The sequence below is a fragment of the Aethalodelphis obliquidens genome, unplaced genomic scaffold (assembly GCF_003676395.1).
Source record: "Aethalodelphis obliquidens isolate GAN/ISIS:26980383/991018 unplaced genomic scaffold, ASM367639v1 scaffold9, whole genome shotgun sequence".
Taxonomy (NCBI): domain Eukaryota; kingdom Metazoa; phylum Chordata; class Mammalia; order Artiodactyla; family Delphinidae; genus Aethalodelphis; species Aethalodelphis obliquidens.
Genome location: NW_020837953.1, coordinates 36,720,461 through 36,745,795, shown reverse-complemented (window position 1 = coordinate 36,745,795; position 25,335 = coordinate 36,720,461). Strand labels below are relative to the sequence as shown.

Genomic DNA, 25,335 nt, shown 5'->3' with positions numbered 1-25,335 from the left:
ACTAGCAGTAACCTTCACGAGACTAGCAGCAACATTCTGCAGAAAAACGTGTGCTTGATTACATGTACTCCTCCTTCACCAAAATCACATATATAACTGACCTTCCCCCCCTCTACCTCTTTGGAGGAGTTTCTCAGAGCTATCTGAGATGCTGTCTCCCAGGCTACAGCCCTCATTTTGCCCCAGATAAAACTGCACTTACAACGCTCACCTTGTGCATTATATTTAGTCAACAGTTTATAGAACCAATTGTTACTAAACATCCACGAGAAGTTATGTATTTACTATGGGACTTTAGAATCATCAATCATAGGAAACATCATCCAGCATCAAATTATTTTGTAAAAAAACTAAGATCAAAGCATGAAAGGACATATGATTGGAAAGGTAGTCACTGATGAATAATTTAATAAAGGAGAAATGAGAAATCTATTCACTAATTCTAACTAGTCAAGACTAACTCTAACCCTTGATTTAATTCCTTCTGGCCAAAGCAAACAGCCGTAGATGAAAAAACCATTTGGGCCTTCAACTTTGAGTCTTAATCACAACAAACTAAAAATATCCCAGGACAAAGATGTTTTCCCTTAAAAAATGTATTTTCTGTATACCACTCAACTTTTGTTATCAACTGTATTGTTTTCATTATGCAAGCCTCTATATGTCTTGTTTTGTATTATGAGCATGAATCCATGCTTCTCCATGAACCTCTTAGGGTCTAGGTCTCTATCTGGCTTAGGTTTGAGAGGAAGATCTCTTAAATACAGACTTCGGCCAGGGATTCTTAAATGGGAAATAGCATCACCTCCACAGAGTGTATCTGGAAATGTAGGAAGGTGTATTTTGTTTTGTTTTTTAAATTGTCACTGGGGGAATTCCACTGGCATGTATGGCCCAAAAGTTGCTAAAGGAACTGCAATATACAGGGCAGTTTTTCATAACTGGTTATTCCATCCAAAATGCCAATACCAACTCCACAGGGAAATAAGCCGAACTGGCTCCTACATTCATGGATACAAGACAGCAAACTCTTCCTAACAGTGTACTCCATGCTGTTCCACAACACTGGTTCAACTACATGCTGCTCAGCAGTGTCACTTCAACCACACTCTCCCCTTCTCTGTTTCTCCAAGGTAGCTACTGCAGAAGCCTGAGCCAAGGTTATGTATTTCCTTACTCACTCAATTCTGTGAGGTATAAGGAAAAAAATTTTAATTGTATTTAGGAAGGAAGAATACCAGAGTAAAAGCGGCCAGCTAACCGAAGTTTTTGTATCCAAAAGCAATGCTCTGGATTTATGCTGCATCTCAAGAACCCATCTTCAAGAACTAGTGTGGGGCGCTTCCCTGGTGGCGCAGTGGTTGAGAATCCGCCTGCCGATGCAGGGGACACGGGTTCGTGCCCCGGTCCGGGAAGATCCCACATGCCGCGGAGCGGCTGGGCCCGTGAGCCATGGCCGCTGAGCCTGCGCGTCCAGAGCCTGTGCTCCGCAACAGGAGAGGCCACAACAGTGAGAGGCTGGCGTACCGCGAAAAAAAAAAAAAAAAACTAGTGTGGGTTTCTTGCTAACAGATAAATAATAAATATATATACATATATAGTTCTACTCTTTTAATGGTTGAAACATGCTGTAATTTCACAAGCATCATCCTACAAATTAATGAAGGATAATCTGCCAATACTTTTCTTTGAGACATATTACACGTGAAAAATGATTTCAGCATAGAAATTAACCTTTTCTCAGTAAGATTTCTTACAGTTTTCCTTGGTTGTTGGAATTAAATAAAGACAAAATGTATCACAAACCTTTAGGCTCAGAAGAAAATTTAAAAAAATAGATTTTCCCGGGCTTCCCTGGTGGCGCAGTGGTTGAGAATCTGCCTGCCAATGCAGGGAACATGGGTTCGAGCCCTGGTCTGGGAGGATCCCACATGCCGCAGAGCAACTAGGCCTGTGAGCCACAACTACTGAGTCTGCGTGTCTGGAGCCTGTGCTCCGCAACAAGAGAGGCCGCGATAGTGAGAGGCCCGCGCACCGTGATGAAGAGTGGCCCCTGCTTGCCGCGACTAGAGAAAGTACTCGCACAGAAACGAAGACCCAACACAGCCAAAAATAAATAAATTTTTAAAAAAAGGCACACCTGGTATTCTTAAAAAAAAAAAAAAAAAAGATTTTCCCAAAGATGACAATATATAAAGGCTTAAACACAACTTCCCTATCTGAGGACCACTGCAACTGAACCCAAGTAATAGAAACAGCCTTATATGAAGGAGCTCAGAAAACTTTTTACTGAATCACTAGTTTCTTTTTACTCTGCTTCTTGAACAGACATCTTCCAACTTTCTGTCAGGAGTAACTGGCTTTACCCCTGACTGAAATGTAAACCCTGCCTTTTTTATGGCCCTTGACTAGATCTGTTACCAAAAAAATGTATAATCAATCTTTTTACCTAAGAGATTATCTATTTTTTTAATTATTAGTAATCTTATCCCCTAGATTCGTAGTATATGTCACTCTGCTAATCATTTTATTTGTATTATCTCATTTACTCTTCACATTAGTCCTGAGATGGTATTGATACTGTCCCCATTTTACAGATGAGAAAACTGAGGCTGAGAGCAGTAAGTAGATTGCCCAAGAACACCCAGTTAATAAGGAAGAGTTAAATCTAGGTCTAGCTGACATCAAAGTCCAAGCTCTTAAAGTATTTTAACTATGCTATCTCTATCGAGTAAGATACCCCTGAGTTTTCTTTATCAAATCCAAAGAATTGCCATCCTCTTCATACAACCACCTCTGAGTTCTCCTGCAAAATGCCTTTAACACCTCAGAATCTGCTTGGCTTTTACATCGTCCAAATTGGAAAGACTGTATTTTGAGAAGTAGAGCTTTGTATTAAATCACTGCTAGATAATGAAAGGCTTCAATTAAACAATAACCATTTACTCAGTAATAAGAATTCTAAATATGATACCACAGGTAAACGCTGGTAATATTCCTCTCATTTTATCAAACCATACCAAGTTGCATGACGATATTAAAAATAGCCAACCCTTCCTGGCTGCTTATTTTATGGTAGCTGACTTACATATATTATCTGTGATGGAAAGGGTATTTACCCCATTTTACATATGAGGAAACTGAGGCTCAGAAAAAGAACTGCTTAACTCAGCTGGTAGGTTACACAGTAGACTGGTAATATAAACCCAGATCTATCAGATTTAGAATTTAGTAGGCTCTTTCTACTACAGAATGAGAAAATGTTTCAGAACACTTTGGGGAAAAAACTCTGCAAGTCTTTTTCTTTCTCCCAAACCATCCCTTCTAGTATATTCCTGCTAAATAAACTAGTGTCTGCATATACATTTTTGAAATTTTAATTTATACAATTACTTCATTTAAAAGAACAAATAGGCTAAAAATATTAAAACTAAATAAGGTATCTATTTTCTATATATCCTAAGAATAAAGATAATTCTATGCAGCAAATGAATGTATATTATAGTTAATGAATCTGTTATTAGGTCTAAGTTAGTAACTGAGATTAAGTGGTTTTAGAAATACCAATGCTATTTTATACACATCAATACAGGTTACATCAGGATGTTAACAGAAAACCCTTAGAATGTTGCCTATTCCATTCAGTTAAATTTAAACTTAATACAGGTATCCACAAAATCTGTAATGGCTTAATATATCTAAACATTTTTAAGGTCCTCTAAATTCAGAGCAATTATTTTTTGGAAAGTAAAAAAACTCTATTATTTTTAAACTGTGTAATAAACAGAAGGAAATTGGTTTGTTAATAACAAAATGCTGTGAAATACAAAAAGTACTGCATTACCTCAGACCGAAGCTACTCCGGAAAAGACTGGTTTGAGTGGGTCCATGGAATGGCAGCATTCTAAGAGTCAGAAACTACTAAAGCCCCCACCTATTAGTTAAGGGTAATAGTGAAGGGGCAAGGGTACAGTACCTGATGATGGGCAGGTCGAGGCCCCGCTGCAAACTGAGAAAAGGAGGGAAAACAAACACAAAAGGAAAGGCACAAAGAGTCAGAAACACCACAACAAAAACCAAAATGTCACACATTATGCCAAAAGAAATAAAACCCACAAGAAAAAAAAAACACAAACAGTCAAAGCTTTGCTGCAGGACAGTGACAGACAGGTACTGAGAGTCAAGAGGTTAACACCTCTACCAGAAATAGTTTGCCATTTATCAGCTGGGAGAGAAACAGCTAAGCTGTTAGGCACATAAAGGTGCTTCTCTGATAGGAATTTTTTTAAACCCTAAAATAAAACAAAAGAAAGTTTGAAACACTAAGTGGTTATATTAAGACAAACATATGAAAAGTCAACTATGCTTATGCAACTGATATAACTAGAGGGAATGAGAAATGCTTTTATATTACAAGAAATAGCCAGGAGGTAATTATAATGTCCAGCAGGAAATAAAGAATGTAATAGGATGGATTTCAAATTTACTTAAGTTAAATGGATATCTCACACATGAAATGGAAATTTCAGTATCTTCCTTTGTTTCTTGGAGTTAAAGATTAAAATTTATCTATTATAAATATATAAGCATATATAAATATATATAAAATATATTTATGATCTATAAATATATGTAAATATATAAATAATTATATATATTTAAATTCAATTAACTAGTAATGTTTAATACCAGGCATATGAAAGCGAACAGTAGTAGAGAACATCATTCTGTAACATTAGTAATCAAAGCGGTACTATTATAAGCTCAAGAAGAAAAAAAGAGTAAAAGAAGTCAAATCTCTCAATTACTATTTATACACAACAGCACAAGACTGTATACATGTACCTACTGCTATCTGATATTGAGAATAAAAGCCAAAGAAAACCTAACTTCTTAGCTAAATCATAGAGTACTTGAAAGCGGGTAACACATATTCCAACTCTTACTTTCACTAACTTAGAATGGAAGAAAAAGCTTTTTCACCCATCAAATTTTAAATACAAAATCTCTAAGATCAAATAATTCTTCATCAGAGCAAAACTGGGCTTCCAAAGTGATTTTACTAAAAAGAACAGAGGAATTATTCGGGCCCATAGAGTCATGTACTGGCTACCTACACATTAACTACTGAAACGTTAACCACCCTCTTTAACAGTTAACAGAAAATATTTAGCGAGCAGTTTTGAATGCAAACCTTACAAGGATTTTACTTAAAACATTTAAAAAGCTAAAATACATATTTTCCTTCCGTTGTTTGAGCCTTCCTTCCGTTAGCTCATTATAATGGGTTATCCAGACTGAAGATGAACTAAGAAACAAATCCTCATACTCAGAATTTAAGTTACCCACAATAGCACATGCAAGAGATTTGGAATTATTTCCTCCACTGCCATTACGTAATGTAAAAAATTTTCAAGAAATTGCAGTGGGTCACAAGCCACAATGTAGGAGATGACTGAAGACAGCTCTATCAAGAATTTACCTTAGAAGCTAAAATGTATACCTATTATTTAAGTAATGAAAAGTACCTTAACATATTTTGAAGTTATTCAATACAACTTAATGAGCTCTCCATGACCTGTACGACTACAGTGTGTTAGCTAGCCATTAGATCTGCTAACAACCACTGTAAAATAGTTTTTCAGAATGATGATAATGGCAGCTACTGTTCTTGCAGAACATTTTCTCTTCCAAGAAACTGATGTCTTATATTTTCAGTTTTCCAACTATGAAAAGAACACAGATCAAACCTCTACTATGGACATTAAGCTTCAAGAATAGGTTAACACCACCCAGGTGGTATTAAAGTGGGAGGGCAGAAGTGAGATGTTTCTTCATGACACTTTTGAAGGAAATGGGAGAGAAGGGCCACGTTAAAAAATTAACCTTAGTACAGTAGTACCTGTCTTATCACTGTTCCACAGAAAGGCCCCATTTCTAAGGCTCTAAAATAAAAGCTGAAACTTTATATATTTGGAATGTTCCAGTCAAGAGAATTTTCTATGAGCAAGAGGAGCACCTTATAAAATTACACATATATTAAAAAAAAAGTTAGTGGGAAAGTACCCTAGTCTATTTTGCACTAGTCACCATTGGCTATTGAGTTTTTCATTTGTAATGACAATAGTCTTAATCCTATGGGTAACTGTAAGCAACAGAACAAACTGTAGTCGCTGCTGGCTCATATTAAAAATAGAAACTTTTGTTTCTTTTTCTTTTTTTTTTCTTTTTAAAGAGGGGTCTTTAAGATGGTGAGGACTGTAGATATTAAGGAAAGCAATCTTCTGTGAACTTGGGTCCAACGTTAATGCCACCCACTCACCCACCCACCCACTCACTCTTCTGTGCACAGTTGGTAACTGAGCATGGCCAACATATATTGATATAACTTTGGCACTTAGCACCACAGAATATAAAAATAACCAATGGTTACAGGTTACTGCAAAAGCCAAACTGTCCCCCTCTCCCGATTAAGCATTCAATAGTTTCACTATTTTGGAAGCTATTTAAAAAAAAATTACAGTTTAAAGAGTTCCAATACAACCAGAAAATGGAACATATAGGTAGCTTATCACTATTTTTTTTACTTTTAAACAAGACTTTCAACAATATAAATTTAACTAAGATACTGAGTATCAAGTAGAAATACAGGCACAAAGATCACCTCAAGGAGGGAGGGGGGTCACTTGAAGCCAGTTGGATTGCAAAGGCAGCTGTCCAGGGAAGAACAGAGAAGCCTAAACTGTGCAATTGCCAATGGCCCATTAATGCAGAAATAGAACGGAGTAAGCTTTAGCTGCTCTACAAAGCCATGGAGAGAGTCCCTTCCTTAGTGCAACAGCTTACCTCTCCTCACCAGTTGGGATAGCTGTGGGATGGATGAGACTAGACTATGGCAACTTGGGATGTCAGAAGAAATGCAACCCTGCCAAATTCCAAACCCAACTTCACCCTCCCAGCACCAACACAAATGAAGCAAAGAAAACTCGACCCAAAACAACAAGCAAGAGTAGTGTGGGGTCTGCTAGTCTTGCACTTGTTTTGGGATATGTAATGGAATGTTATGTGTGTGGTTTTTAGTAATGGGGGTGGTAATGGTCACTAGCAGAGCAGATGGTAAAAATTGCATAGAGGATAGTGTCTGAAGAGTTTATGACCACAGAAAAATGGCTGACAACTATAGACAGTTTTCCCCTTGATATTCAATTATAAAATGGAAAGAGGGAAAAAGAAGCCTTGAAATTTATCTTTTAAAATCAAATTCATCTGAAAGGGATATCCCTCTTCAAGTTTAAAATAAAGAAGAATCTAAACCCCAAATTACTCCTGTCTAATTCCCAATAGAGAAGACCCACCCAATTTGTTATTCTTTTCCCCACTATGCCTGGCAAAAACTGCCATGCTAGGTTAGACTTTCAGAGAGGAAGCAATCAGTGCATTTGTGTTCATCAGCCAATAAATGGATGTGGTCAAAAATAATGAGTGCCAGAGGCACCACTGCCTGCAAGAAGTACAGTTTGTTATATTGCTTACAATGCAGTATTTTATCCAGCCTCTTCCAGCCAAGGACCTGTAAACGGGAGTCTGTTCCAAAACCTTCCTCCTCTTCCAGTTGTCTGTGCAATGTATTGGCACTGTTCTGCTGGGCTGTCAAAAAAACTGGTTTAGAGATGCAGCTCTTCAGTCAGGTTTTGCGCCAGTTCTAACCATGTAAATTTAATTTTCTTTTATTTTTCCCCAATAATTATAAAAGGGGTAAAGGGGTAAAAAGGGCCATAGAATCCTTTGCAATAAGAGCTTACCACAACGTTCCATGTTTAATGATTAGAACTGGGGCCTATCTAAATTAATCTGGTGAGATCTCAGGCCCATTCCCAGTAGTCAAGTGTCCACATTCCCAAACCACTCTCAGAACAAAACTTGCATCAGACATCTTGTTGACCATTTCGGCAAAAAAACCCAAAAAACAAACAAAAAAACCCAGACAAGCAAACGGCCAACTAGGACCAAAGTTCCACCTCCTTAGAATGGTTCCACCCCCTGGGAAGAACCAGGATCTAAGAACAGTATTGGAGAAGAGGGCAATAGGGAAAAGGAAGGTAGGAGGAGGATAAGAAAGAGATTACATTTTGGTGAAGTCTGTGATCTCCTAGTTCTTTGAGCAATTCTATCACATATTTCAATATTCCTAAATTCATGCATAAAACCAAATGAACAGGAGCTAATGCAATGAAATATTCCTGTACTACAGGCGAAAAAGCAAAGGTGGAGAACCAAAAGAAGATCCCTGTATTCTGAGGAAAACACAGAGCTGAGATACAAGTAGGGGTGTGAGAGACAATGTGAGATGTTACAGAAGCACCTTCTAGCAAAAACTAATCATGCAGGGCAGGAAACAACATTCTAAGGAATGGACAGCTGAAGCCACTGTACACTTTTGTGAAACACAAGGATGAACCTTGAGTAAATTCTCAGTCTCTGAAATACTTATTGCAATCCATGTAAAAGATGAGCAAAGAGGATGATAGCATTTACACTTGTATGACAATTTATTTACCGTCTGAAGAAATAAATACACTATTGGTGTAAGTCATGCATATGTCCACACAGTCAAATAGTTAGAACTGATCTAGTAACAACGATTCAGAAGTCTTACTTCCCAAAACACTGGAATTTCAGAGTCCAATTAATGAAATTTAATTTACTTTCAAAATCATGCTTTACACTTCTCCTGAATTTTGAACAGTACAAATAACAAATTAAGAGCTGAGATGAAGTGAACTTGAATGCAACCAGAACTTGAATGACACAGAAAAGTAAAAGAAGATTAAAAGCTCCATTTCTTCTTGTTCTTAATAAATTCAAATTATTCCTATAGGAGAGGTCTGAAAATGCAATGCTATCCAATAATAATAGTAATAATAATTTAAAAAATTATTTTGGTAAAAATTTTCCAAAATCAAGTAAAAATATTAGCCAAAAGAACCTAAGCTACTACAAACACAAACTTAGGTGGAGAATATTCTCTAGAACAAGTTTCTGCTTACTTACCGGAGAACGGGTCTGAGGTTGTGAATTCATTGTCTGAGGAGCTTGAGGGTATACCAACGTGGTTGGACCTGCATTCTGTCCAGAGGGATAAGGGGTCTGTCAAAGAATGGCAAGAACAATATCATAACGTGAGTAAATATGGCATAGTAACTCAAATTCAAAGCGTTCAAAAGTTTAGGAAAGTGTTTATTAATGTTGTTTACAGCTCTACTTTTAAAAACTTATTTTTATCACAATATCCAGCAATTCAGAATCAGTGCAGCTTTTTTAGAAGTTTTCTTAAATCTCCTGATGAGAAGCAATTTCATCACACTACTCAGAACGGTGAGCAATTTAAAACTTATGAATAATTTATTTCTGGAAGTTTCCATGTAGTATTTTCAGACTGTGGTTGACTGCCGTTAACTGAAACCTCGGAAAGTGAAATTGCAGATAAGGGGGGAATACTGTACTTTATACTGAAGCATAAACTTCTGGCTGTCAAGATAATACACACAGAATTGAGATGTACCCCTTATGAAAACAGAGAAATCTCTTTCTACACTTCAGAAAGTTACATAAGAACTTAGCCCTCTCATAACTAGTGTATTACAGAAAGGAACAGCAGCCCATTTTTTTCACAGAAGACGCTGAAAACATGCATGCTGGCCATATTTGATCTTATTCAAACTTTTCACCAATATCTTCAACACTAGAGCCATATAAGTAAACACACAACTAACTGCAAAAGAAGTATGTGAATTAACATTCAGGCTCAAGTTCTTTCATTCAGTAATACCACCCTTACTGTCCACACATAGCTGATGCTCTATCAATACTGAAACTCTATCATTGCTCTCAAAATGAATATTAATAAAACAAAGAATTTATTTTCCTTTAGCTTGGAATTACTCTTTTAAACAAACAAAAAATAATCAAGTACTTCTCATATTTAAATTGTATGTATGAAAAGAGCTGATGCATACTCTGTACACAAGCAGTTTCACCTGAATGCAAAGCATAACATCTGATGACTGCCACACATGGTTGTGATTCCTCTCTCACAACGTATGCCATTGTGGCATTAGCAATATATATGTATATTTTTGTTGTTGTTGTTGTTAATGGACTCGGGTCCTTTTTATTTTTTATTTTATTTTTTAAATTTTTGGCTGCCTTGGGTCTTCCTTACTGCACGCGGGCTTTCTGTAGTTGCGGCGAGAGGAGGCTACTCTTCACTGCAGTGAGCAGGCTTCTCATTGCGGTGGCTTCTCTTGTTGCAGAGCACAGGCTCTAGGCGCATGGGCTTCAGTAGTTGCAGCACGCGGGCTCAGTAGTTGTGGCATGTGGGCTTCAGTAGTTGTGGCGTGTGGGCTCTAGAGCGCAGGCTCAGTAGTTGTGGCGCACGGGCTTAGCTGCTCTGCAGCATGAGGGAATCTTTCCGGATCAGGGATTGAATCCGTGTCCCCTGCATTGGCAGGCTGATTCTTAGCCACTGTGCCACCAGGGAAGTCTCCCATTTTGCAATATGTTAATAGGTGCATTGATAAAGAAATTTTGCCAATACCTCGCTCAGCTTTCTTGCAGAGAATCTGTCCATTCTTTGTGAATGGTTTTAGAAATTTCAAGGAATGATTTTGACTTGTACCTGTTGTTGAGGCAGGGAGTACAACCGTGAAAGATGCCTCTATGCTTTTCCTCTCTTCTCTGCATTTAATGACATGATTAACCAAGTTTATTGATTAAATTATTCTCAAGTAACTTCTTCAATATACTATTACACTTTGTTGAAAAACACTGCAAAAGCCTGAATGGGAACATTCTATGAACATGTTTCATAACATCAAATGTATAGAGAAGCAGGGATAGTCATTTTGATAGTCATAATAGATTTTGTTCATACTTTCCTTTTCAAATACTTTCAAAGTTATCACAAAGATTTACTTCTCCAAGACTATATACATGAATGCTTTATATTTAAATGGCAATCCAGTTCACTGTACAAGTTTACAAGTTGAGACATATTCTCATTTTCATCATTACTTTCAAGTTTCAATGAACTCTCTTAAGTCACTGACTTTTTTTATTAACTGCAGGTAACAACAAAAACTAGCAAATGGTGGTAATTGACTCTCTGTTAACAGAATGCCAGTGAAGGAAGACAAGCCAATCAAAACACACTTTGTACTGCATACATAACCTTTAAGTCCATAATAACTACTTAAAAAACAGTGATTGTGACAATTAAAGATAGAAATCTGAGGGTGAATCCCATTACAACACAGAACACACTAACAGCGACTTAGGTCCAGATGCTGACGGTTTTCAAAATAAGGATGTGTGAAAAAATTGATAAGATTTTCAATTTTCAAAATAGAAGGGAATTAAGCAAACAAAAATAATTATAGCATTTAGATAGCTCTTAATATGTTTCAGAAACCATTCTAAGCACTTCACATATGACAAGGAGATGAAAGGTTATTTCTTAAAACACTCACTTCCCCTTAAATAAATACTGCCGTAAAGACTAAATTCAATATTGTGCACATGTGTGCAGGCACACATAAATCTGATTTAAAAATTATGTAGCCATAGCCTTTCAAAGAGCTATCAGGTGATACTTACCAAATTTTAAATAAGCTTATCCTTTTATTACACAATTCCATTTCAAGAAATTGACCCTAAAGATAAATTCATAATAGCAAAAAATAAAGAAGCACTCTGAATACAGAGTGCTTATAAATGTCTTATAAATGTCTCCATTTATAAGAGAGAGATTAAAGTAAGCTATATTCAGTCAAAGAGAGAATGTAGTGTAATCTCTGAGCTAAGAAAGAATGAGGTAAATCTACATACACTGTCATGGAAAGGTATCTACAATATTAAGTGACATAAGCAAATCACAGAATTAGTAAGAATAAAAATCCTATTTGTGTAGTGCTTTTTGATATATGCTAATAGTATACTCAAAGATGTCTTGGGAAGACATATAGCAAACTTAAAATTGCTACTTCGCAGAAATAGAATTGAAAGGGGGATATAGGATACAACTTGTAGGTTTTATTTTATATACTCTGTATTAAGGGCACACCTCATTTTATTGTGCTGCGTGTTACTGTACTTCACAGATACTTTGATTTTTACAAATTGAAGGTTTGCAGGAACCCTGCATCAAGCGTGTCATTTTTTTAAGTATAGTTGATTTACAATGTTGTATTAGTTTCAGATGTACAGCAAACTGATTCAGTTATATGTATCTACATATATTCTTGTTCAGATTCTTTTCCAATATAAGGTTATTACAAGGTATTGAATATAGTTCCCTGTGCTATATAAGCATGATTATCAACTCTATTTTCCCAGTAACACTTGCTCACTTCATGTCTCTGTGTCACATTTTGGTAATTCTCGCAATATTTTTTAACTTTTTCATTATTATTATTATATTTGCTATGGTGACCTGTGATCAGTGATCTTTAAGGTTACTATTATAATTGTTTTGGGGCACCATGAACTGCACCCATATAAGTCGGCGAACTTAATCCATAAATGTTGTGTATATTCTGACTGCTCCACTGACAAGCTGTTCCCCATCTCTCGCACTCTCCTCGGGCCTCCCTATTCCCTGAGACACAACAGTGTTGAAATTAGGCCAATTAATAACCCTGCGATGGCCTCCAAGTGTTCAAGTGAAAGGAAGAGTCCCATGTCTCTCACTTTAAATCAAAAACTAGAAATGATTAAGCTTAGTGAGGAAAGCATGTCGAAAGCTGAGATGGGCAGAAAGATAGGCCTGTTGCGCCAGTTAGCCAAGTTGTGAATGCAAAGGAAAAGTTACTTCCTGAGCGAAATTAAAACTGCTACTGTAGTGGACACACGAATGATAAGAAAACAAAACAGCCTTATTGCTGATATGGAGAAAACTTTAGTGGTCTGGAGAGATCAAACCGGCAACAACATTCCTTTAAGCCAAAACCTAACCTAGAGCAAGGTCCTAACTCTCTTTGGTTCTGAAGGCTGAGAGAAGTGAAGAATTTGCAGGAGGAAAAGTTTAACGCTAGCAGAGGTGGTTGGTTCATGAGGTTTTAGGAAAGAGGCTTGTATTTGTATGTCTCCATGACATACAAATCCAAGGTGAAGCCACAAGTGCTGATGTTGAAGCTGCAGCAAGTTACCCATAATATCCAGCTAAGGTAAGGAATGAAGGTGGCTACACTAAACTACAGATTTTCAGTGTAGATGAAACAGCCTTCCATTTAAGAAGATGCCATCTAGGACTTTCATAGCTAGAGAGGAGAAGTCAATGTCTGGCTTCAAAGCTTCAAAACACTGGCTGACTCTCTTGTTAGGGGCTAATGCATCTGGTGACTTTTAGCTGAAGTCCGTGCTCATCTATCATTCCGAAAATCCTAGGGCCCTTAAGAATTCTGCTAAATCTAGTCTGCCTGCGTTCTATACGTGGAACAACAAAGCCTGGATGACAACACATCTGTTGACAGCATGGTTTACTGAATATTTTAAGCCCACTGTTGAGACCTACTGCTCAGAAAAAACGATGCCTTTCAAAATATTACAGCTCGTTGACAATGCACCTGGTCACCCAAGGGCTCCGAAGGAGACGTACGAGATTAATGATGCTTTCCTGCCTGCTCTCACAACATCCATTCTGCAGCCCATGAATCAACTTTCAGGTCTTATTATTTAATGAATACATTTCGTAAGACTATTTAGCTGCCATAGATAGTGATTCCTCTGATGGATCTGGGCAAAGTAAACTGAAAACCTTCTGGAAAGGATTCACCATTCTGGATGTCATGAGGAACATTCGTGATTCATGAGAAGAGCCCAACATGTCAACAGTAACAGGAGTTTGGAAGAAGTTGATTCCAACCCCCCGCGGGGTTCCAGACTTCAATGGAGGAGTCACTGTAGATGTGGTAGAAACAGTAAGAGAACTAGAATTAGAAGTGGAGCCTGAAGATGTGACTGAATCGCTGCAATCTCATAATAAAACTCTGTGACAGATGAGGAATTGCTTCTTATGGATGAGCAAAGAAAGAGTTTCTTGAGATGGACTCTAATCCTGGTGAAGACTACTGAAATGACAACAGAGGATTCGGAATATTACATAAATTTAGCTGATAAAGCAGTGGCAGGTTTTGAGAGGACTGACTTCAGTTTTGAAAGACATTCTGCTGTAGGCAAAATGCTGTCAAACAGCCTTGCTTGCTACAGGGAAGTCGTTCATGAAAAGAAGAGTCAGTTGATGCGGCAGACTTCAATGTTATTTTATTTTAAGACATTGCCACGGCCACCCCAGCCTTCAGCAGCCACGACCCTGGTCAGTCAGCAGCATCAACATCGAGGCGAGACCCTCCAGCAGCAAAAAGATTATGACTTGCTGAAGGCTCAGATGATGGTTAGCATTTTTAACAATAAAGTACAGTTGACCCTCGAAAAACAGGGGTTTGATCTGTGTGGGTCCAGTTACATGCGTATACTTTTCAATAAATACTACAGTGCTTCATGATGTATGTACATCAAATCATTATGCTGTACACCCTACTGATACAGCACTGTTTGTCAATTACACCTCAGTAAAACTAGCGGAAATAAATAAATACTACAGTACTACACAATCTGTGGTTGGTTGAATCTGCAGACGTGGAACCAGGGATACAAAGTGCCAACTATGGGACTTAAACATCCATGGATTTTGGTATGTGTGGTGGGCCCTGGAACCAATCTCCCAAGTTGTTCAAGGGTCCATTGTGTTTTTTAATTAAGGTACGTACATTGATTTTCTTAGACATAATGCTATCGCACACTTTATGCACTACAGTATAGTGTTAACATAACTCTTATATGCACTGGGAAACCAAAAAATTTGTGTGAATTGCATCACTGCTATATTCGCTTTATTGTAGTGTTCTGGAACCAAATCCACAATATTGCCGTGGTATGCCTATATGTATTTTTCCTTTTTCATAAGAATTAATTACTTTTATAATAAAAACTCATTGAAGATAAACTCTGTGATAGTTTCCCTTTCCTTCAACTTCCCTTCATGTGATAGAAAATAGTAAAGCAAACCAGAAAATCCAGTAGGAGGTCTGTATTTTGCGAAGTTTTAAATATTTCTGGAAAACAACTGAAATATCGTCTCATAAATCACAATGGAAACTAAATCAACAATATTTATGGAAATGTAACACAAAGACACTATGCTGTGGGCTATGTGCCTAAATGAGGCCAATAATATATGTTTACTGGTGTTTTAAGCTTCAAGAAATCCACAATTTAATCAATAAAGAGATAGATAATAGATGTACGTAGTATTTACTCAGCCATACAGTATAATCCTTTGTAGTCATTAAAAAAAGATACAGAGGAGTATTTAATGACATGGAAAGAATGATATTGAGAGAGAATGCTGAAATAAGCACATATATGTACAAAATGTTGGTAGTATCTCAAGTCACTAGAGAAATACCAAAATTACTTAATAAATTGTGTTGGGATGACTAGATAATCATCTAGGGGGAAGGAGGATATATACGCTCAACTCATGATACCAAAAAATTCCAGATTGATTAAAAATGTTGGAATGTAAAACATGACACTTTAAAGGTACCAGAGGCAAATCTATTTCTGTCATCTTAGAGCTGGGAATTACTTTTTTTTTTAATAAATTAATTTTATTTATTTATTTTTGGCTGCGTTGGGTCTTTGTTGCTGCGCGCAGGCTTTCTCTAGTTGAAGCGAGCAGGGGCTACTCTTTGTTGAAGTGCGCGGGCTTCTCATTGCGGTGGCTTCTCTTGTTGCGGAGCACGGACAGGCTCTAGGCGTGCGGGCTTCAGTAGTTGTCGCTCGTGGGCTCTAGAGCGCAGGTTAAGTAGTTGTGGCGCACGGGCTTAGCTGGTCCACGGCATGTGGGATCTTCCCGGACCAGGGCTCGAACCCCTGTCCCCTGCATTGGCAGGCAGATTCTTAACCACTGCGCCACCAGGGAAGCCCTACTTTTAAAATCTAAATAAAAACAGTACCTATGGATACACGAAATATTTTTTTTAAATAAACTATTACTATAAATTTATAAAAGTTCTCAATTTTAATATTTTTCTCTATAACTATATGTGTATATACATATATATGAGTAAATGTGTTCCTTCATTCTTATTAACTAGCTATTAGAGGATATAAATAGTGAGAAACTCTTTTATCAAATAAATGTTTGACATCTAAATCTGGCCAGAGAAGTAAAGATAATACCTTAAAGTCTAGACCAGCACTTTGACCATACTGGCATCCACAATGCTTCGAAGCACCTTCAACCTCTTACAATTGTCTTCCTGAGAGATACACAACCAGTGTAAATAAAAATTTCTGTGATGAACTTTTTCATCTTGCAAAACTGAAACTGTACAACCACTGGTCCAATTTAACTTTTATTTATACACATTTTAATCACTTAGAATTTAAATTTAAATAACCAGATATGGCTAGTTGCTACCATACTATACAGCACAGATGCAGAAAGCTGTTAATTCCAAAATTTTACTCTTCTCATGTCTACCTTTTATATCTTTACAAATGTAACTCTAATTTTACAGAAGTACAGTAACATCCCATAAGCAAGAGTCCACGATAAAACGCTGGAGAGAGAAGCAGAGACGTATCACTGAACTGGACATGCAGTCTTAAGCATATTACAATTGTCCCTTGCTATCCCCTCCGGGGCTTGCTTCCAAGACCCTCATGGATACCAAAACCCACAGATGCTCAAGTCTCATATAAAACAGTTTCAGTACAGCAAGCCCTCCATACGCGCAGGTTCAGAACCCGCAGATACACAGCGCCAAATGTACTTGTTTTCCTCAGCTAACTAAAGACTAAAACTTTATGGCACCGATTCTCAGAATGTGGACTGCAGAGCCCTAGTGATGAGAAGGCCTGGGAGAGAAAACAGTCTCACAATATTAATGCCAAGATGTTGTTGTGCTGACATTTGCACTAATGACAGAAAAACAAGAAGGGTAAAACTACTGGTGCCTTAGTAAAAAACCAAACCAATGGCAGTCCTTGTATTCTTCACTCCCACACTCTCACCATGCGCTCACAAAAAAAAAAAAAAAAAAAAAAAGAGCGAGTACTTAAGTATGTCATTTATGTGACAGTAAAAATCATTAATTTTTATTCTGAGATAATTATAGAGTCACATGGAGTTTAAAACATAATACAAAGAGTTTCCATATGCTCTTCATCTAGTTTTCCTTAATGGTAAAATCTTATGTAAGTATAGTACAATACCAAACCTTGAAAAATAACATTGATATGATCCAGCAAACTTATTCAGATTTCTCCAGTTCTACGTGCACACACATTTTCGTGTATATTTAGTTCTGGGCAATTTTATCACATTTATAGGTTCCTGTCACCACTGCTACAGTCACAATACAGAAAAGGTTCTTCACGGAGATCCTTTGCACTACCCTATAAAAGCCATAGGCACCTTCTTTCCTTCCTCTTTTCTGCCTTCACCTCTTATGCATCTAACCTTTAGGAACCACTAACCTATTCTCCATCTCTGTAATCTGATCATATAGAGATGTCATAAAAATGACATCACGAAGTAAGGAAGCTTTAGAACATGTCTTTTTAATATACTGTGTGACCAAATGAGAGAAAACAACTGAAACACTTCTGCAGTATATTGGGGTTAGCAGGTTATATCAAGAAAAAGCATTTATAAGACTGTTTAAGTAACAAGCTGAACTAGGTGCTTTCTCCATGTAACACCATGTTACTTGAAAGAATAAATAAGAGACAAACTATGCTTATGCAGACCTTGGTACACGGCATTTTATTGAAAATGAACAAAGTGAACTTATCGAGGAAAATTGAAAGTATTTGTCACCAATGATAAAATTCAAGCTTTCAAATGAAAATTCAACTTTTAGAAAATGTGTAACTATCACCATGAGCTTGGCATATTCCCAACATGTAGACTTTCCAGAAAGAATGTGATTTTTTTATACTCTATAATAAAACAGTACGTGAAAGATCCACATAACTCAGTCAAGCAGTATTTTACAAATGACCCACGCACGATGATATACAGAGTATATAATTAATTCAAGTACAAGACAGACCAATAGATTTTAATGTAACAGAGTACCAAAAGTTCACTAATATGGAGTCAGATTCCATACTGCAACTAACGTTTAAGAAACTACCACTTTTTCAGTTTGGTATAGTATCAAATAATAACCACAACTTTCTGAAGAGGCTGTATAAAATATGCCTCCCTTTCCCAGTTACATCCCTGGGTAAGACTGTATTTTCCTCATATACTTCAACTGAAATAACACTGTAACAGGTCGAGTGCAGAAGCAGATATAAGATTCCAGCTAACTTCTATTAAGCCAGATATTAAAAGATTTGCAAAGCTTTGAATAATACAATTCTTCTCATCAATTTTTTTTGTTTCAGAAAATATTTTTTCAAAAAAATGTATTATCAGGTTTACAAAAATAGGTTTAAATTTATTTTAAAACAATATTTTTAAATTCCTCAGTTTTAATTTCTAATACAGTAAATATTAACATATATAAGATAAAATATTGAGAACCCCAAATATTTTTATTTAAGAGTACAAAGAAGCCCTGAATCTAAAAGTTTTGAGAACACTGACCTAGATTAATACTAGAGCTGAAAGGGATCTTCCTTTACTTATTGCTATTAAAATATTAAACATTCACTTTGTTTCCCTATCCTTAAGTTTTTCCTCAAAACTTTCTATTCCTGATGGCTGAGCGACAGTTTGTTTTCACTCTCCCAAATTTCCACATTAATGTGGTTTACTGTGAACCTAAAATAATTTCCATCCGCACTGCTTCCAGGAACCTTCAATCTTTCAAAAACTGTCTTCCTGAGCTCTACGTAACCACATTCAAAAGAACAGGAAATGTAGTGGTGTTTTTGCCTGTCCTTGCCCCAACCCCTACCTGGCATGGCACAATCTGGAGGAAGACACACAATTCCCAGTTCCTCCTTCAGAACAGAAAGAAAAAGGCTGAACTTGTTTGTAACATTCTGGCTTGTCTGGGGGCTGAGGGGTTGGTTTCTGTCTCACCTGACTCAGACCAATGATGGGAAGAGTGACATAGTTTGGATATAAGATTGGGTCCCTGAAAGTAGTGGCACCTGCTGAACTACATGCGAGCTGCAGGAAGGCTTCAGACCTGCAGGCACCTGGGGCAAGAGACTACAGGCAGGAGAACACAACAGAACATTTAAGGCCTTGAGAAGAAGTCAGGGTAAGACTGAGCAATAACAACATTTAAAAGGAGCCACATATACAGTAGAATTGGGGGGAAACCAAACACACAAGCCCGGGGAAGATGTATGCACAGAAAATGATGGCTGATGGTCTTCGCCTGCAAGAAGTCAGTTTTCAAATACTGGAAGGTATGGCTGTTTTCTCAACTGCTCAATTATCAACAGAAGATTACAAGGCATATAAATAAATAGGAAAACACGGCACATTCAAAGGAACACCATATATCTCTAGAAACCGACCTCAAAGAGACATAGCCTTTGGAGTTACCAGACAAAGACTTTAAAACAACTGTCTTGAATATGCTCAATAAACTACAGGAAAACACGGAAACCTAAAGGAAACTAGAAAAACAATATATAAAGAAAATGAGAATATCAACAAAGAAATAGAAATTGTAAAAACAAGCAAACAATTTCTGGAGTAGAAAAATATAATAACTGAATTTTAAAAATTTACTTGAAAGGTTCAACAGCAGATTCAAAGAGGCAGGAAAAAAAAATGGTGACCTTGAGGACAAAACCTTTGAATTTATCAAGTTCAAGAAGAAAATCAAAAAAATAATAATAAAAAAGTAAACAGGGCTTCCCTGGTGGCGCAGTGTTTGAGAGTCCGCCTGCTGATACAGGGGATACGGGTTCATGCCCTGGTCTGGGAGGATCCCACATGCCGCGGAGCGGCTGGGCCCATGAGCCATGGCCGCTGAGCCTGCGCATCCGGAGCCTGTGCTCTGCAACGGGAGAGGCCACAATAGTGAGAGGCCTGCGTGCAGCAAAAAAAAAAAAAAAAAAAAACTAAACAGAGACTAAGGAACATAAGGGACCCGATCAAAAAACCAATACGTGCTTATTCCAGGAGAGAGGAACCAAGATGGCGGAGTAGAAGGATGTGCTCTCATTCCCTCTTTTTTGTTTTTGTTTTGTTTTGTTGGCGGTACAAGGGCCTCTCACTGTTGTAGCCTCCCCCGTTGTGGAGAACAGGCTCCAGACGCGCAGGCTCAGTGGTCATGGCTCACAGGCACAGCCGCTCCGCGGCATGTGGGATCCTCCCGGACCGGGGCGCGAACCCGTCTCCCCTGCACCGGCAGGCGAACTCTCAACCACTGCGCCACCAGGGAAGCCCCTCTCACTCCCTCTTGTGAGAACGCCAGAATCACAACTAGCTGCTGGACAATCATCGACAGGAAGACACTGGAACTCACCAAAAAAGATACTCCACATCCAAACACAATGGAGAAGCCACAATGAGAAGGTAGGAGGGGCGCAATCACAGTAAAATCAAATCCCATAACTGCTGGGTGGGTGACTCACAGACTGGAGAACACTTATACTACAGAAGTCCACCCACTGGAGTGAAGATTCTGAGCCCCACGTCAGGCTTCCCAACCTGGGGGTCCGGCAACAGGAGGAGGAATTCCTAGAGAATCAGACTTTGAAGCCTAGCGGGATTTGATTGCAGGACTTCAACAGGACTGGGGGAAACAGAGACTCCACTCTTGGAGGGCACACACAAAGTAGCGTGCGCATCGGGACCCAGGGGATGGAGCAGTGACCCCAGGGGAGACTGAACCGGACCTACCTGCTAGTGTTGGACGGTCTCCTGCAGAGGCGGGGGGGTGGCTGTGGCTCACCGTGGAGACAAGAACACTGGCAGCAGAAGCTCTGGGAAGTACTCCTTGGAGTGAGCCATCTCAGAGTCTGTCATTAGCCCCACCAAACAGTCCAGGTAAGCTCCAGTGTTGGGTTGCCTCAGGCCAAACAACCAACAGGGAGGGAACCCAGCCCCACCCTCAACAGTCAAGCGGATTAAAGTTTTACTGAGCTCTACCCACCAGAGCAACAGACAGCTCTACCAAACACCAGTCCCTCCCAACAGGAAACTTACACAAGCCTCTTAGACAGCGTCATACACCAGAGGATAGACAGCAGAAGCAAGAACTACAGTCCTACAGCCTGTGGAACAAAAACCACATTCACAGAAAGAGAGACAAGATGAAAAGGCAGAGGGCTATGTACCAGTTGAAGGAACAAGATAAAACCCCAGAAAAACAGCTCAATGAAGTGGAGATAGGCAACCTTCCACAAAAAGAATTCAGAATAATGATAGTGAAGATGATCCAGAACCTCAGAAAAAGAATGGAGGCAAAGATCGAGAAGATGTAAGAAACGTTTAACAAAGACCTAAAAGAATTAAAGGACAGAGATGAACAATACAATAACTGAAATGAAAACTACACTAGAAGGAATCAGTAGCAGAATAACTGAGGCAGGAAGAATGGATAAGTGACCTAGAAGACAGAATATGGTGGAATTCACTGCCGTGGAATAAAGAAAAAGGAATGAAGAGAAATGAAGACAGCCTAAGAGAGCTCTGGGACAACATTAAATGCAACAACATTCGCATTATAGGGGTCCCAGAAGGAGAAGAGAGAGAGAAAGGACCCGAGAAAATATTTGAAGAGATTATAGTTGAAAACTTCCCTAACATGGCAAAGGAAATAGCCACCCAAGTTCAAGGAGCACAGAGAGTCCCAGGCAGGATAAACCCAAGGAGAAACACGCCAAGACACATAGTAATCAAATTGGCAAAAATTAAAGAAAAAGAAAAATTATTGAAAGCAGCAAGGGAAAAATGACAAATTACATACAAGGGAACTCCCATAAGGTTAACATTTGATTTCTCAGCAGAAACTCTACAAGCCAGAAGGGAGTGGCATGATATACTTAAAGTGATGAAAGGGAAGAACCTACTACCAAGATTACTCTACCTGGCAAGGATCTCATTCAGATTCGCTGGAGAAATCAAAAGCTTTACAGACAAGCAAAAGCTAAGAGAACTCAGCACCACCAAACCAGCTCCACAACAAATGCTAAAGGAACTTCTCTAAGTGGGAAACACAAGAGAAGAAAAGGACCTACAAAAACTAACCCAAAACAATTAAGAAAATGGTAACAGGAACATACATATCCATAATGACCTTAAAAGTGAATGGATTAAATGCTCCAACCAAAAGACACAGGCTTGCTGAATGGATACAAAAACAAGACCCATATATATGCTGTCTACAAGAGACCCACTTAAGACCAAGAGACACATACAGACTGAAAGTGAGGGGATGGAAAGAGATATTCCATTCAAATGGAAATCACAAGAAAGCTGGAGTAGCAATACTCATATCAGATAAAATAGACTTTAAATTAAAGAATGTTACAAGAGACAACAAAGGACACTACATAATGATCAAGGGATCAATCCAAGAAGAAGATATAACAATAATAAATATATATGCACCCAACATAGGAGCAGCTAAATACATGAGGCAACTGCTAACAGCTATAAAAAAGGAAGTCGACAGAAAACACAATAATAGTGGGGGACTTTAACACCTCACTTACACCAATGGACAAATCATCTAAAATGAAAGTAAATAAACAGAAGCTTTAAATGACACAATAGCTCAGGTAGATTTAATTGATATTTATAGGACATTCCATCCAAAAACAGCAGATTACACTTTCTTCTCAAGTGCACATGGAACATTCTCCAGGATAGATCACATCTTGGGTTACACATCAAGCCTCAGTAAATTTAAGAAAACTGAAATCATATCAAGCATATTTTCTGACCACAACACTACAAAATTAGAAATGAATTACAGGGAAAAAAAGGTAAAAAACACAAACACATGGAGGCTAAACAATACATTACTAAATAACCAAGAGATCACTAAAGAAATCAAAGAGGGAATCAAAAAATACCTAGAGACAAATGACAATGAACACACGACGATCCAAAACCTATGGGATGCAGCAAAAGCACTTCTAAGGGGGAAGTTTATAGCAATACAATCCTACCTTAAGAAACAGGAAACATCTCAAATAAACAACCTAACCTTGCACCTAAAGCAATTAGAGAAAGAAGAACCAAAAAAACCCAAAGTGAGCAGAAGGAAAGAAATCAGAAAGATCAGATCAGAAATAAATGAAAAAGAAACGAAGGAAACGATAGCAAAGATCAATAAAACTAAAAGCTGGTTCTTTGAGAAGACAAACAAAATTGATAAACCATTAGCCAGACTCATCAAGAAAAAAAGGGAGAAGACTCAAATCAATAGAATTAGGGGCTTCCCTGGTGGCGCAGTGGTTGAGAGTCCGCCTGCCCATGCAGGGGACGCAGGTTCGTTCCCCGGTCCAGGAGGATACCACATGCCACGGAGCAGCTGGGCCTGTGAGCCATGGTCGCTGGGCCTGCACGTCCAGAGCCTGTACTCCACCACGGAAGAGGCCACAGTGGTGAGAGGCCCGCGTACCGCAAAAAAAAAAAAAAAAAAATCAATTGAATTAGAAATGAAAAAGGAGAAGTAACAATTGACACTGCAGAAATACAAAGGATCATGAGAGATTACTACAAGCAACTCTATGCCAATAAAATGGATAACCTGGAAGAAATGGACAAATTCTTAGAAATGCACAACCTGCCGAGACTGAACCAGGAAGAAATAGAAAATATGAACAGATCAATCACAAGCAGTGAAACTGAAACTGTGATTAAAAATCTTCCAACAAACAAAAGCCCAGGACCAGATGGCTTCACGGGCGAATTCTATCAAACACTTAGAGAAGACCTAACACCTATCCTTCTCAAACTCTTCCAAAATATAGCAGAGGGAGGAACACTTCCAAACTCATTCTACGAGGCCACCATCACCCTGATACCAAAACCAGACAAAGATGTCACAAAGAAAGAAAACTACAGGCCAATATCACTGATGAACATAGATGCAAAAATCCTCAACAAAATACTAGCAAACAGAATCCAACAACATATTAAAAGGATCATACACCATGATCAAGTGGGGTTTATTCCAGGAATGCAAGGATTCTTCAATACACGCAAATCAATCAACGTGATACATCATATTAACAAACTGAAGGAGAAAAACCATATGATCATCTCAATAGATGCAGAGAAAGCTTTCGACAAAATTCAACACCCATTTATGATAAAAACCCTGCAGAAAGTAGGCATAGAGGAAACTTTTCTCAACATAATAAAAGCCATATATGACAAATCCACAGCCAACATCGTCCTCAATGGTGAAAAACTGAAACCATTCCCACTAAGACCAGGAACAAGACAAGGTTGCCCACTCTCACCACTCTTATTCAACATAGTTTTGCAAGTTTTAGCCACAGCAATCAGAGAAGAAAAATAAATAAAAGGAATCCAAATCAGAAAAGAAGTAAAGCTGTCACTGTTTGCAGATGACATGATACCACACATAGAGAATCCTAAAGATGCTACCAGAAAACTACTAGAGCTAATCAATGAATTTGGTAAAGTAGCAGGATACAAAATTAATGCACAGAAATCTCTGGCATTCTTATACACTAGTGATGAAAAATATGAAAGTGAAATTAAGAAAACACTCCCATTTACCACTGCAACAAAAAGAATAAAATATCTAGGAATAAACCTACCTAAGGAGACAAAAGACCTGTATGCAGAAAATTATAAGACACTGATGAGAGAAATTAAAGATGATACAAACAGATGGAGAGATATACCATGTTCTTGGATTGGAAGAATCAACATTGTGAAAATGACTCTACTACCCAAAGCAATCTACAGATTCAATGCAATCCCTAACAAACTACCACTGGCATTTTTCACAGAACCAGAACAAAAAATTTCACAATTTGTATGGAAACACAAAAGACTCTGAATAGCCAAAGCAATCTTGAGAACGAAAAATGGAGCTGGAGGAATCAGGCTCCCTGACTTCAGACTATACTACAAAGCTACAGTAATCAAGACAGTAATGTACTGGCACAAAAACAGAAATATAGATCAATGGAACAGGATAGAAAGCCCAGAGATAAACCCATGCACATATGGTCACCTTATCTTTGATAAGGGAGGCAAGAATATACAGTGGAGAAAAGACAGCCTCCTCAATAAGTGGT

The 25,335-nt window shown here is 38.1% G+C and overlaps 1 protein-coding gene across 15 annotated transcripts in view; it reads right to left on the bottom strand.

Moving 5' to 3' along the window:
* The window catches only part of EIF4G3 (eukaryotic translation initiation factor 4 gamma 3), a 369,011-nt gene that overhangs the window by 174,708 nt on the left and 168,968 nt on the right, over positions 1–25,335 (bottom strand). For 7 of the 15 annotated variants that reach the window (XM_027109874.1, XM_027109876.1, XM_027109868.1 and 4 more), the window contains 3 exons: positions 9,052–9,147; positions 7,534–7,647; positions 3,977–4,009 (listed from right to left, as the gene is read on the bottom strand). In XM_027109874.1, coding sequence (XP_026965675.1) covers positions 3,977–4,009; positions 7,534–7,647; positions 9,052–9,081 — 177 coding nt within the window. In that variant the 5' untranslated portion in view covers positions 9,082–9,147. Of the gene's footprint in view, positions 1–3,976; positions 4,010–7,533; positions 7,648–9,051; positions 9,148–10,678; positions 10,698–20,947; positions 20,993–25,335 lie in introns of those variants that run through there. The other 8 variants (XM_027109863.1, XM_027109865.1, XM_027109870.1 and 5 more) reach the window with 8 other exon arrangements.